Consider the following 14,546-nt stretch of genomic DNA (forward strand, 5'->3'; position numbering starts at 1 on the left):
TGTCCTCAGAGAGTCCACTTGTGCTTACAAGCAAATAAATATCTAAGATATAATGCAGTTCAGCTGCTATCTGGAAACCTAAATTAATGATGCCATAAGCAAGATCAGTTTATTGCTTTCTCATTTAAAAGTCCAAGCAGGTACAGCAGCCCTACTGCAGGAGGCAGTCAAGGTTTCAGGCTTCTCTCTCTCCAGTTTACCATCTGCACGGTTCAGGCCGGCGACCACCATGTCCCTATTCCAGCCACAGGGAACAGCAAAGGAGAAGGCATGCTTCTTCCGTTTAAAGGCAGGAACGAAATTGCATTCACCACTTGCCTCCCATTTTATCATCCAGAAACTTAGTCCCGTGAAAGGAAGGCTAGAAAATATAGCCCTTAGTTTGGGTATTCAAATTGGGGTGGGTGGGGTCTGTTACTGTGAAAGACAAGACAGAAAAGATACTGAAAGAGTATAGTTCTTTACTCCAGCAACTTTACTCACTTGATAAATCATACCATGAGAAAGTTTGACTTTGCAATTGCCCTTCTATCGGATGCTTAGAATTTCAAGAAGATGTGATTATGTTTTCTAAACCTGGTGCTTATTGCCAACTTTCCAAAATGTTTTCCCCGTAAATTCACCCACACCTGCCCCCATGACACCACCACCACCACAAATGATCATGTTAGCAATCAAAAAGTTGGAAAGTTCAGAGTGATGTTAGTGCTGCTCCCCAGTCGCCCATCAGCACGTCTCAGGTGATTAGCAGAGCTGGCAGCCTCTATGGGGCTGGTAGGCTGTATCCTCAGAGGGAGTCCCTGCCAGGGGCAGAAGTCACCAGGGGAGGCAGGAGATGCCATTTCTTGGTGGCATCGTTGTACAGATCCAGGAAACCACACTGTGCCAACCCATAGTTTTATTTTGAACCTCTTCACCCTTGAGGTATGAAATGAGGATTAAAGAATTTGTTGCATATTGGTTTTCAGGATTTATGGGTATGAACAAAAGAGAATTTACACTCTGATCCTTATGCAAAAAAAAAAGAACAGGGGGAAAAAAGCAGACATTCTTTCATTTGCGGAAAACATAAAGGAGTATTCAAAAAAATGTTTGAATAAAGCCCTTCATAGCTTTCTATGGCATACATGAATATTTATAACATTTAGGAGGTAGGCTAGCAATGGATTAGAGGATAATATGCTGGCCAGCTGCCACTATCTCAGACTGCACAGAACATGCTGATAGGCACAGTTGCTACTGTATTAGGAGGCTGGTTCCATTTCAGGCTTACCCTTATTTAGGTATATTTATTTATGAATGTGATTTTTAAGGTAATTATTTTATTTGCAATGAAAAGCATGGGGCAAATGTCTGTACTTCTAGAAACAGTACAGAAGCTAAATTTCATTAAGGAAGAGAAACATTTTGAAGTATTTTTATATCACTAACCATGTCATTAAATAATCAGTAACAATATGTTTTCTATTACCAGTAATATTATTACAAGATTCATGGAGAGAGTGCTGGATTTGTTACCTGAAGCTGTGAGGGAAAAAAAATATCTAAGTAAAACTCCACATGTTCAAATCCACCCTATTCCCAGACTGCTCCAACACAAAGGAAATAAATCTATGGGAATACTTTGAAAGTTTAGTTCTTTCCGTAGATGTCACAGGCCAGGCTTAATACAGATTTTCAAAAGGCTTATTTCAAAGCAACACAACCGTGTACAGTGTCCAGGCAAGGATCTTACCAAGAAATATAAAATATCTAGAAGGTAGCCCTTGACCTTCAGGAGATTAGGTGCAGTTGGAAGGATAAAACATATATACATGAACTATTAAAAATCAAGAAAGGATATAAAAACTAAATCAGAATAAAAATAAAAGAGATGTCAAAAAAAGAGAAAAATGCAGGAAAGAGAACTTCCTGCAGATGTATCAGTGGAAAATAAAGCCATGTATTTCGAATATATAATATAGTAAAATCTAGACTTGTTGCCCTATGCACCTGTCTGACCTTAGCGCACACTTTGCCTTCTCTGTATTCTGTCCAAGTTGGTGAGACTGGCCTTTCTTCTTCTCCTGCCAACCCCAGGGCCTTTGCACTAGACTGAAATTGTCTTTTCCCTAGTTTTCAGCTGTCTGGCTCTTTCTTATTATTCAGGCCTCAGCTCAGGTGTCCCCTCCTCTGTGTGGTCTGCCCCGACCACGCTGGTAACACAGCTTCTCCACACCCAACACTCTCCAACAGATAAGCTCACCTTGCAGTTTTCATAAGCTGGGATGATCTTCTTTACTTTCCCTCTTCATTGTCTGTCTCCCGTACTAGGATATAAGTGCCCTGGTCCAGGCATCTTATCTGTTTTGTTCACTGCTATTTCCCTAGCACCAATAAAGGTGTCTGGCACATTATAGGGATGTGAGACATCTTTGTTGAATAAAAGAATAAACTAGTTACATTTCAGCGTTAGACTGAAGTGAGGTGTGGCAGTGCACTGAAGCATTTTTTAAAGTTTCATTACTATGTAACAAAATTTAATCAAAGAATATTTCTATTTTATTAGAAAATTTGATTCATCAGGACCTCCCCAAATGTTTTCCATAACTGAGACATTATGAAAGGTGGCCTTCCCCTATCCTTCTCTTCCTAACTGGACGTTACTCTGTCTCCCCTTCCCTCTGTTGTTCTGAGTCTGTTCTCACTGCCCTTCCCTGAGTCCAGGGGTGTTCACAAACTCTGCACGTGTCTGTACAGCAGGGACCTGAACTGTCTTGTCTCACAGCAATCATATGTACGATGTCCTGTGAGCATCACGTGTGTGTTCCACGTGTATGTCCACATGTCACACACCTCTTAGATAGGCAGCCCCGAGACGGTGGTCAGGGCTCCTCCTCAGTGAACCATACAGTGACAGCGAGCTCTGCTCCTGGGTCCCTTTTAGCTTGTTCTCACTGGGCACTTCCATTTGGTTGTAGTCATGGGCATAATCTTAGTTACGTGAGAGACTATTTATTTCTGGATCATGCTGTGAAAAAAAATTCTTGTCCTGAATGTGTGGAAGTCTGAGTGAAATAATCAGATGCTGCAAATGTGGTTTTCATATATGAGCAGAGAATAATTGTTAGAAATCCTGTATCTGATAGGCATGTGGACAGAGAAAAAGCCATCTGGCCACATTAAGGACAAGGGTGGTAATGATCTTAAGGGGCAACAGAAAGGAATATAAAAACTGCAAGACAGCCATGGAGGAGGCCTGGGTGGAGGAGCTCCCCACGGGACAAGCAGAGTGGCAGAGCAGCCTAAGAGGGAGGCCGACGGGCAGCTGTGTGGGAGTGGGCGGTCCTAGAGTGGCACCCCAGGAGGCGGCATGGCCTGGACGGCTGCCGGTCTGAACTTGAAATACAGACACAAAGTCCACTTGCTTCAGCAACGGGAGAGCCAAGGGGGAGCTTGGACGGGGGGCACAGGAATCAGCACAGAGCTGGCCGGAAAGGCTGGAGACAGCGGTGAAGGCCTGGCAGATCCCAGACACGTCTGGATAGGAGTGAAGGTGTACCTTGGCTGACCTGCTTCTGAGGGAAATGTCACAGAAGGGTGAGCAGTGAGGCCCAGGCTGCAGAGCCCAGTCTGAGAACAAGGCCCTCTGACCCCGCATTGGATTCCAGGGGTTACCTGGTTCTGAGTTTGAAGGGACTTCATATTTGGGACTGGAGCCTCCGAGCCTCTTGCCTGTGCCAGACTGGAGTACAGACGGTATCACCCTGTCCTCTGAACAGTGGCTTGGTACTGTCCACTGCAGCTCAGGCCCCAGAAGACATCTGCTTCCGAGCCACTCTTTCTCAGCGCCAAAGATTAGTAAATGCGTGGGGGTAGTCACAGAGTCCTTCACTCCCCACCCCACTTGTCCTTTCCAAGCTCCCGTCCACTAGTGTGTGTGCTGAGGGCATTTCATCAGCATTCACTTTGGGCTCCTCTCAGCCCAGTAGGTCAGGAACTGTGCGAACATATTCACTTTTTCAAACAAGCTCTGAAGACCTGTATTTAGAATTAATCCCAAGGAAAATCAAAGTGTAGCAAGGGGGGGTTAATTTGCCACCTACCCTGATTGGAGTACCTTCTAAAGAAGCATGTTCACCTCATCCTTACCCCTGAGTTACCAGTTACCATCTTAATGAATGAGTTGTTTATGTCATAAACCTCAGTTTTTTAGGATGAAAAAAAAAGATGAGAATCTCTGCTTTGGAATATTTGGGCACCACCCCACTGCCCAACCCCAGTCTGGCATTACTGAAAGTCACCCCATCTGCTCCAGGCAGGCCAACTTGCTCTGGCAGGGCCGGGAAGCATAGGGTGTGATTTGGGGCTTTATCCTGCTGTGGCAGTTGAATAATTAAGCCTATGTCTCTTCAACCTCAGTTTCTGCCAACACTGACTGAGAACACCAATGAATCAGCCGCTGCTTGCCAGCAAAAATAACGTGCAAGGCTTAAGTATGTGGAAAGATAGATAGACTAACTCTGGTTCTCAATCTTCCTAATCCCATGATCCTTTCATACAGTTCCTCATGTTGTGGTGACCCCCAACCATAAAATTGTTTTCGTTGCTACTTCATAACTGTAATTTTGCCACTGTTATGAATCGTCATGTAAATATCTGATATTAGGCAACCCCTGTGAAGGGGTCGTTCGACCCCCAAAGGGGTCGCGACCCAGAGTTTGATAACCGCTGCGTCTAGTCACACTTCAGTGGAGATAAATGTAAAACTCACCCCTTTGGTCTGGAAATCTATAAAGCATGAGCTGTGCCCACCTAGCAGCAGCTCAGTGAACTAGGCTGAGAGGTGTAGCCCGAGAGGTGTAGCCCACTATCAGTTCAACGAGGGTCAGCAGCATGACTTCTATAGAAGTGTGGACTTGGACTCATGGCACTATCTAGATCAGTGGTTCTCAACCTGTGGGTCACGACCTCCTTGAGAGTCAAACGACCCTTTCCCCTTTCACAGGGTTGCCTAAGCCCATTGGAAAACACATATTTCCAATCATCTTGGGAACCAAGACACCGCTCTTCATGTGTGGGGGTCACCACCACATGAGGAACTGTACTAAAGGGTTGCGGCATTAGGAAGGTTGAGAACCACTGGTCTAGATCAAGGAAGGGAGGTAATAATTTCTCTGTACTCTATGACTTGTTTTATCTAGAAAACCAGACTAGAGTCTGTTCAAAACAAAGCCAAAGCTATCTTATGAAGAAGTATTGCAGAAATTAGGATTATTTAGGCTGAACAAGAAAAGACCTGGGTATGGGGAGATGTCCATAGCAGTTGTAGTCAAGCATCTGAAGACCCATCCTGTTAAAGAGAAACCAAACATGTTTGTTGTGGTTCCAGAGCTCAGAACTGAGATCAATGAGTGGAAAGTAGAGGAAGAAAGACTTTGACTCAGCATGATAAATTTCTAATAGCAGTATCTAAAAATGAATGGAGTTGTCCTTGGAGGTAATGAGTTCCTCATTGCTAGCTGCATTCAAACAGTGGGAAAGCCGCTGTTTAGAGGCAGGCTGCAAAAAGCATTGTGCTCTCTGGGTATGCTTCAAGGAAGGAGACAACTTCCAAAGTCTCTTTCAGCAACCCAAGAAAGGGCCTTGTGGCTGGGTGTAGATGTTAACAGCATACTAAATACAGGTATTGCCTGTGTCAATGGGTGCAGAAGAGGGTGGAGTTAACATATCCCATTAACCCATCTTTGGGTTACTCTTAACTATACATTGAGCAGCAATGCCATCCAGTTCACACACTGTAATGGTCGGTTCATCTCACTAAACGTTATTGTCTGGACCTCACAAAGGAAATGAATGGACCTCGTTGTAAAGCCAGATTTGGATTTTAAAGTTAAACTGAAGTTATCTTTGAGTGCAATTAAAATGGATACGTCAAAATTAAAACCATTGTTAAAATTAATCAAAGATTTAGAAAGGTAGAATGAACTTCAGAGCTGGAAATTACTGATTTAAACAATTGTTCTCACATTTTAAACTACATAATGAGCTAAAAATTATGAAGCCTCACGATATGGCTGTAAAACTAAAGTCAGAATGAAATGTTTTAGCTTTTCAAAACTAAAAAGCAGAACAATTACTCCCTACAAAACGGTATAGGAAGAGGTTTCTGACCCCTGCTCATTGTTTTATTATTCTTCAGAGGAGCATATTGGCAGCATTTCCCTGGGTTTTCAGTAATTACACTGCATTCACTATCTAAAGAATTACAATAATTCTACATGGACCATACTTGTGCCCTTCTGATGCAAAGCCTTTAGAGAAGTGAAAAAGCAACTTAAAAGTAAATTAGCAAGAAAATTATCATAGTTACTGTTTATTTCAGGGCATTATATATCAGAGGCTAATTATACATTGTATGTTACATTTTCTTGGAGGTATTTGTAATATATTTCTCATACTGATCAACAAACACGCTAGTTTTTAAAATCCTTTATGGATATGAAGTTTAAACTTTTCTGATTGCCTCCTTGAGAAATTATCCAATGCAGGCACGTCTTCACACTTTCCAGAGTCCTCAAAGCAGTAGTGTTGAGTGAGGTTTTATGATGCTCACATGTATGCATTCCTAAGGCCTTGATTCTTCTGTGATTTTTTTTTTTATATTACATAAGCTTTCTCAAAGTCATTTTATTATACTTTGGAAAGCCAAGGATCCATGGTAGAAGAAAGTGAGGACTGGAATGACATAGCCACTCAGAGACTGGGGAGTCTCCTTACCTGGGTGGAGCCTTATCAGTTTTCTGCTAGTATTAAAATTAGTTTGTTATCTCCATGGGACTTTCCCCTTTACAGTCTAAGCAGCAGAGGTATCCTGAAACATATGCAGTAACGGGGGTGCCCGCTATTGTCAGAATACCATGAGTAAGAAATGTACATTACCACCAGGATGTGGAGCTCAGGTCTCATTGATACTTTTCCTCAGGAGTTAGGGATCTCTGCTTCTGTCCTCCATTTTTTTTTTCTTTTCTTCTTTTGTTTTTAATGGCACTCAGCACAAAAGATTCCCTTTTAAGTCTTTATTGCAACTAAAAGTTCACACAGAATATAGACAATCACTTAATGACAAAATTGACAAAAGTCAAATCAATTATTATAATCCATCCATTTGGGCCAGGCGCAGTGGTTCACGCCTGTGATCCTAGCACTCCAGGAGGCCGACACGGGTAGATCCCCTGAATTTGAGACCAGCTTGAGCAAGAAGAGTGAGACTCAGTATTTACAAAAAAATAGAAAAAACTAGCCAGATGTCATGGTTGAGGCCTTTAGTTTCAGCTATTTGGGAGATGGAAGCAAGAGAATTGCTTGGGCCCAAGAGTTTGAAGTTGCTGTGAGCTATGATGCCACGGTACTCTACCCAGGGTGACAGTGATACTCTGCCTCAATAAAAAAAAAAAAATTATAATCCATCCATTTGATTGAATACATACTCATTTTAAAAATGTTTTAAAATTCAAGTGCAAATGGCATGGCATGCATGCAATGTGCAAAATAGTTTAAATTAAAATATGTATGCATAGGATGACTTCAGATTTTTGGAAGAAATATAGTTCTAAATATGTTACCTTTTTAATATCTGAAGGAAATATACCAAAATATTAATGAGGTTACTCTGTGATTTTCTAAGTGATTTTTGATTTGCGCACAGCAATTTCTGTATTTTCTGATTTTCTAAAATGGGCATGTGTTATGTTGTAATCAAAAAGGAAGAGAAGGGAAGGGAAGGAGATAGAGAGGGAATCAGAGAATTAGGATTAACATTGAAACACACACTTCTGCTAGAAGATTGAGAGGTCAGTAATGCATAAGGTATAGCAAAAATTTATATGTAGAATATTTTGACTTAATGTTCAATCACTATAATGTAATACCTCATTACTGAGCCCTGTGTACTGTGAGGAACTTGACAAGCTCATCTTCCTTCAAATCTGAGGTAGTTACAAATTCTCTTACAAATTCCCAGTGACCTCAGGAAAGGATGCGAAACTATTCCTGAGCATTAAGGTACGGTCTCAGGCATGATGGATGTTTTTTTATCTTGTGGGGAGCAAGCCAACAATTAACTAGAACTATGCCCTTATATTCCTTACCTGAAAATGCCTCGTAGGTGTGAGTGTGGGTGCCTCTTTAAAGTAACTAAGCAGGTTATACATCAGCCAGTTGCCCTGAGTTAGCCAGCATCTCAGAACATGCTATTTCTCATAGTACTATTGCCAAAATAAATAATGTTTTCCTTCTTATATTACACACTAAGCTTACTTGCGTTTCTTTCGTTTTTCTTGATTCCTTTCAGTGCATGATTACAAATACTGCCAGAACAGTGAGATACTACAGGAGCCAACCCTTCAGTAAGTTATTGGCTGCTACATCCTACAATGTGAAAAGTTTTTTTATTTTTTAAACTGTTTTTTATTAAATCATAACTTTGTACATTGATACGTTTATGGGGTTCAGGGTACCGCTTCAGTATACAATGTGAAAAGCTTACATTGAACTAAGTAACCCATCCATCACAATTATACTTTTTGTTTTTGTTTTTTTTTTTTTGGTTGTTGCAGTTTGGTCGGGGCTGGGTTCGAACCTGCCACCCTCGGCATATGGGGCCGGTGCCCTACTCACTGAGCCACAGGTGATGCCCCTCATTTCTTTTTTTTTTTTTTTTTTGGTAGAGACAGAGTCTCACTTTATGGCCCTCGGGGTAGAGTGCCGTGGCATCACACAGCTCACAGCAACCTCCAACTCCTGGGCTTAAGCGATTCTCTTGCCTCAGCCTCCCGAGTAGCTGGGACTACAGGCACCCGCCACAACGCCCGGCTATTTTTTTGGTTGCAGTTCGGCCGGGGCAGGGTTTGAACCCGCCACCCTCAGTATATGGGGCCGGCGCCTTACCGACTGAGCCACAGGCGCCGCCCTGCCCCTCATTTCTTAATAGTTTTGAAATGTACCATTGCATCATGAACATTAGGTGAGGTCCCTCAAAATACCCTCCTTCCTCCCATGTCCCCCTCCCCTCCCCTCTCTCTCCTCTTCCCTTCTACTTTCTGGACTATATTATGTTTTGCCATTCATTTGAGTATGTAGATGGTTATAAATTGATTTCATAGTAGTATTGAGTACATTGGATACGTTTTTTTTTTTTTTCATTCTTGAGATACTTTATTAAGAAGAATATGTTCCAGCTCCATCCAGATAAACATAAAAGATGTGAAGTCTCCATTTTTATGGCTGCATACTATTACATGGTGTACATATACCTCAATTTGTTAATCCATTCACGGGTCGATGGGCACTTGGGCTGTTTCCACGTCTTGGCTATTATGATTTGGGCTACAATAAACATTCTGGTACAAATGTCATTGTTGTAAAATAATTTTCGATCATCTGGATTGCAGGATCAAACAGTAGGTCTACTTTTAGTTCCTTGAGTGTTCTCCAAACTTCTTTCCAAAAAGGTATTAGCTTGCATTTCTTTATAGTTTTGAAATGTACCATTGCATCATGAACATTAGATGAGGTCCCTCAAAATACCCTCCTTCCTCCCACCAACAGTGTAGAAGCATTCCCTTCTCTCCACATCCAAGCCAACATCTGTAGTTTCAGGATTTTGTGATGTGGGCTGAAAAGTTTTTTTAATGAGGCCACTGAGACATTTGAGGATCCAGGACAGTATTTGATTATGTCAGAAACACTTTGGGCCATGAATTCCACGGGATAGCAGCCTTAAGTTTAAGGATTTTCTTGCTGTTAGAAAACTAGAAAATATTTACATTGTTATAAAAGTAGAAAACAACCATAGAATACTATTTTATTAATGAGTTTAAGGAGAATTAATTTGCTCTTTCCACCATGGCTAGAGACAACTAAGGCACAATTGCCAACAATTGCTGCCTCAAACCAACTCTCTTTATGACTCATCGCTTGCTGTTGAGAAACTCACATCTTGATGACTCAGTCCTGTCATTTATAAACTGGGAAAGATAATATTTGTTGTCCCTCCATGTGTTGCAAGAATGCATAAATGTGTATAGCACATGTGTAAAAGGCCCCATAACAGATCATATTATATTTCTAGTACTCCTAGGGAATTTGAGGCTTTCTTTTTAAATCTGAACATGTATCACAAACTGGCATCATACAATACTTTAATATAAAAATATTCCTAATGATAAATAATTTTAATCTGTCGGGAATTAAGTTGCATCATAGCACCAAATGTAATGCTATGACACATTAGATGCTACTGTTGCTTCTGGCTGGGACTTTAAGGAAGTGGGGGAGGTTTCACTCCTTCAATCTGATCTTGGAGTGAAGAGATGAACCCTGTGAAGTTTTTTGTGAACTTCACTGTATGAGTCACTCGAAGAAATTTGTCCCATTAATTCAACATGATAATATGACACAGACATGACTCTGAGGCTACCAGTACCATCCCCTCCAGTAAACCCAGTGCTAAGAGACCAAAAGGTTCTTGTTAATAAAACCAGAGCTGTTTGTACTTCTTAGCACAGGATTGGCCCAAAGCCAGGCTTTTTTCATGGGAAGCCAGAACTATTAAATATTCATTACTTAATATACAGGAGGAAAAAATCTAGGGAGGAAAAAATCTAGGAAAAAATAACCTTAATTCGGGAAACAAATAGTTCCTTTAAAAAGTTAATTTAAGTGATTGGGCCTTCTCTGACTTCCAAAATAAGAATAGTGCTGCATATCATCAACTTTCCCTATGTGGATCATTCCATAATTAAAATGTCTCTTATCTTTTTTTTTTTTTTTTTGAGACAGAGTCTCATGCTGTCGCCCTGGGTAGAGTGCTGTGTCACCCTGGGTAGGGTGCCGTCACAGCTCACAGCAACCTCAAACTCTTGGGCTCAATTTATTCTCTTGCCTCAGCCTCCCAAGTAGCTGGGACTACAGATGCCCACCACAACGCCCAGCTATTTTTTTGTTGCAGTTGTCACTGTTGTTTTAGCTGGCCCAGGCCGGGTTCGAACCCACTACCCTTGGTGTATGTGGCCAGTGCCCTACCCACTGAGCTGCAGGTGCTACCTGTCACATATCTTTTTGTCTGGTAATTTACAGTGTGTTTAAAGACATGATCACAGAGCAGTTGTACAAGTGAAGATGAAATAGATAAATGCTATCAGTGACAGCAGGAGTTTATAATCCAGAGTCCATGGCCCTTCATGGGGGGTCCAGGAAATTCCGGAAATTATATGCAAAATCAGGTGTGCCTGAGCGGGTTGATAGCCTTAAGAAGGTTTTCAGTGAGGATCAAGTACCAAAAAAGAACCATGCTAGAATTTACTTTGTTCCATGAGCCTCCTTAGAAGTAAATCCCACATTTTCCTAAACCTCCTAGAGAAGTGAGGGGGAAATTATTTTTTTAAAACTCCAGTGCGTTTGTTGAAGTTATCAGTAACTGCTGGTAAACAACAGCTGCTCAGCGCTGAAGTCAACAATCTATAGATAAAGCTATAGGAATAGATTCATAAACACTGTGGGAATATGTCCAATGTAATTACAGTATATTGTACATGTAGAGTACATTGCCAGGGAGAAGTGGAAGAAATTAGACATAGTATCTTCTGCAGTCCGTGATGGTATTATTTGCATGTGATAATTATCCTGGGGAGTTTCTTCCTACGGAAAGTAGGGGCCTCTGTTTCTTCTGTCTGCTTTTCTGTGTTCAAAACTGCAATGCTCCCCTTTGCCCCTGAAGCAGATGGTACGCTAATTGTCTGTAGGAGTGGAGCGTGGATCTTACAGGACCCAGTGTGCTAGGGCAGAAAGAACCCCGGTCGGGAGCCACACTGACTAGGTCATTCCCGGTGCCCTATTAGACAAGAGACTCCACCAAGTGATTGATGGAACAGAGGTGGCCCAGAGAGGTGTTGAGTCTAAATACAGCATTTTCTCCCTTTTATTTGGAAATAATGTCATTTAAAATTTGGAAGAATTCATGAGGAAAACATCCAGGTTTCCTATTTCTAAAAATTAAAGGAGGAGGAGGTGGAAGGAGGAGAAAGGAGGAGGAAGAAGAAAGATCTGGCAACTCTGGACACAGAAGAGATTTCTAAGGCAGCAGCTCGCAGGAGCTCAGTAGTCGCTCCCGAGGGGACCTGTGTGCCCATCCATCACCATCCAAGGTGGCCTACTTCTTTCATGATAATCTTTGTTTAGGGCTTCAGGCATCGAATTCCTCTTTCAGATCTGATTTTAATGAAATCAGATGCTATAGCTCAGGTCCTCACAAACTTGGAGTTTGGCTCAAAATAGAATAGTAACTGAATTTTCAGAACAAATAGCGTCGGAGAATCAAAGGTCTAGCAGAAGTCATAAATTCAGCCCATGAAGTGTATTTTTTTCCTGAATATGGACAGTTCCAAGAACACACCGTCTATACAGTGATGCTGTGTGTTGTATGCAAGTAAAGAGGGGATCACGACTGTGTAGTCTCAGTGGCTTGCTTCGGTTTGGTCCAGGTGTTAAGTGCTGTTGTTGTGAGGCACTAAGAAAAACTGCGTCTTTTACATTCGTCCTCATCTGGATCAAAGGAGGCAGAGATATAAAACGAGAGACACAGAGGCATGTTGGTAAGGGCAAGTGGTTGTCACCTGTAACCAGGGGCTATCAGACAGATGCTTTCCTTTTTATTTGGTGCCATTTTTTTTTCTTTTTTGCGATGTACCATGCAAAGGAAAATGATCAAAGGAGGTGATACCAGGGAGGAAAAGAAAATTGGAGGATAGGAAGGAGGCAATGGAACAGCCAAGTGGAAGCATTTCAATGAATGTGGTGTGTTGAAAGGTCTTGATGGAACCCGGGAATCTATGGCAAATGTTATAAGTAATTGGGAAATAAGGCTGCATCTGAGTTGCATGCATTGTACAATGCCAACGCTGCCCTGTCCTCTTTCCACAGATCCCGACGCAGCTCAAGCTAATAAGAATCATCAGGATGTCCGTAGTTATGTACGGCAATTAAATGTGATTGACAACCAGAGAACTTTATCACAGATGTCACACAGACTAGAGCCTCGTCGACCATAGACATTTAAAGTGCCCACAGCAATGGTTTGTCTCCAGTCCACAATCTTTCAAAAATGCCATTTATGCTACTACTGACTGTATTGCCACCAGAGAATTCTACAAAACAAGCAAGAACACATCTCGAGATGTCTCAGGCTGTGTTCAGCTTACCAGCTGCGTGACAAGAGAAGGAATTATTTGACTTGCAAAAAGCTTGCACATTCTAGCTTAGGAACCCCCAGTTTGTAGTCACCTTATTTCATTTCCAATTGTGTCATCTTCTTTGCTGAAACATTAAATAAGGTCCACATGAAGAGTTTGGTAGAAGTACCATTGTCAAGAGAACCATCAAGCCCCTGACATTTTTTTCTAAACGTGTTTACAGGATTATGTTCTACGAATGGGGGTTGATTTGGACAAGTGGGTGTGATATAGTTTCGTAGTTTTTAACTCAACATCTTGATTTGGAGCATGGGGTTTGGGGAAGGTGTTGAGGAATCTCTGTGTAAGCCCAAATTAAGTCACATTCTTCCAGCTTCATAATCATACCTCTGAAGGAATTGAACCTGACCACATTACTGTAAAACATTATGGCTATTTATGTGATTTAGGGAGGACTGGTCTGTAATTTCTGAATGAGATATAGAAATATATTTATGTTTACAATGTAACTTTTACAAATTTACAAATCAGGATTACATGCATAAGAATTCCACTGAGAAACACCAAGGTTCTTAAAAATTGCCAGCGTTAAAAAAGAAAATGACATTTCAGAAGAGCACAATATATACAAAACATTTTACAAAATTGAAATATTTTCCTGGGCATTAAAAATCTTTATTATTGGCTACAAATTTATTGTTATTTATGAAGAAAAACATATTTTCTGGACTTAAATGTTACTACAAATACCTTAATTTGTAAGCAATTGTTTTGCACTTTCAAATAGATTGTATATAGTTCATTCAATCAATGGTATAGAGTTATTTATTTGCCACATAATAGATATTGTGCCAAAAAAAATACTTTTTATTTATTTTATTTAGTATGTAATTTTGGAGTACAGTTTTTTCCTGTTTCCACAATTAGACTACATTTAACGTGTAGGAATTGTATGTATGTATATCTTCTGTAAATAACATCTAGTACCTTCATTAAATATAATTGTTGAAAAGAAATGGTTGTGTTATTCTCAATTCCTATTTTTTAGAGAGCGATAACCATTTACTATTGAATTTTTTTAATAAAATAAAATTCACATACTATAAAATTCATCCTCTTAAAGTGTACAATCCAGCTGAATGTGGTGGCTCACACTAGCAATCCTAGCACTCTGGGAGGCCAAGGTGGGAGGATCGCTTCAGGTCAAGAGTTTGAGACTAGCCTGAGTGAGAGCGAGACCTGGTCTTTACTAAAAACAGAAATATTAGCTGGGCATCATTGTGCACACTTGTAGTCCCAGCTATTCAGGAGGCTAAG

At 41.0% G+C, this 14,546-nt stretch overlaps 1 protein-coding gene across 7 annotated transcripts in view; it reads left to right on the forward strand.

Moving 5' to 3' along the window:
• Positions 1 to 14,245, forward strand: part of RAPGEF4 (Rap guanine nucleotide exchange factor 4) — a 304,043-nt gene extending 289,798 nt beyond the window's left edge. For all 7 annotated transcript variants that reach the window (XM_053596307.1, XM_053596308.1, XM_053596309.1 and 4 more), the window contains 2 exons: positions 8,333 to 8,387; positions 12,961 to 14,245. In XM_053596307.1, coding sequence (XP_053452282.1) covers positions 8,333 to 8,387; positions 12,961 to 13,088 — 183 coding nt within the window. In that variant the 3' untranslated portion in view covers positions 13,089 to 14,245. The remainder of the gene's footprint in view (positions 1 to 8,332; positions 8,388 to 12,960) is intronic.
• Positions 14,246 to 14,546: the final 301 nt, after the last annotated feature.

Source organism: Nycticebus coucang, chromosome 7 (assembly GCF_027406575.1).
Source record: "Nycticebus coucang isolate mNycCou1 chromosome 7, mNycCou1.pri, whole genome shotgun sequence".
NCBI classification, from domain to species: Eukaryota; Metazoa; Chordata; class Mammalia; order Primates; family Lorisidae; genus Nycticebus; species Nycticebus coucang.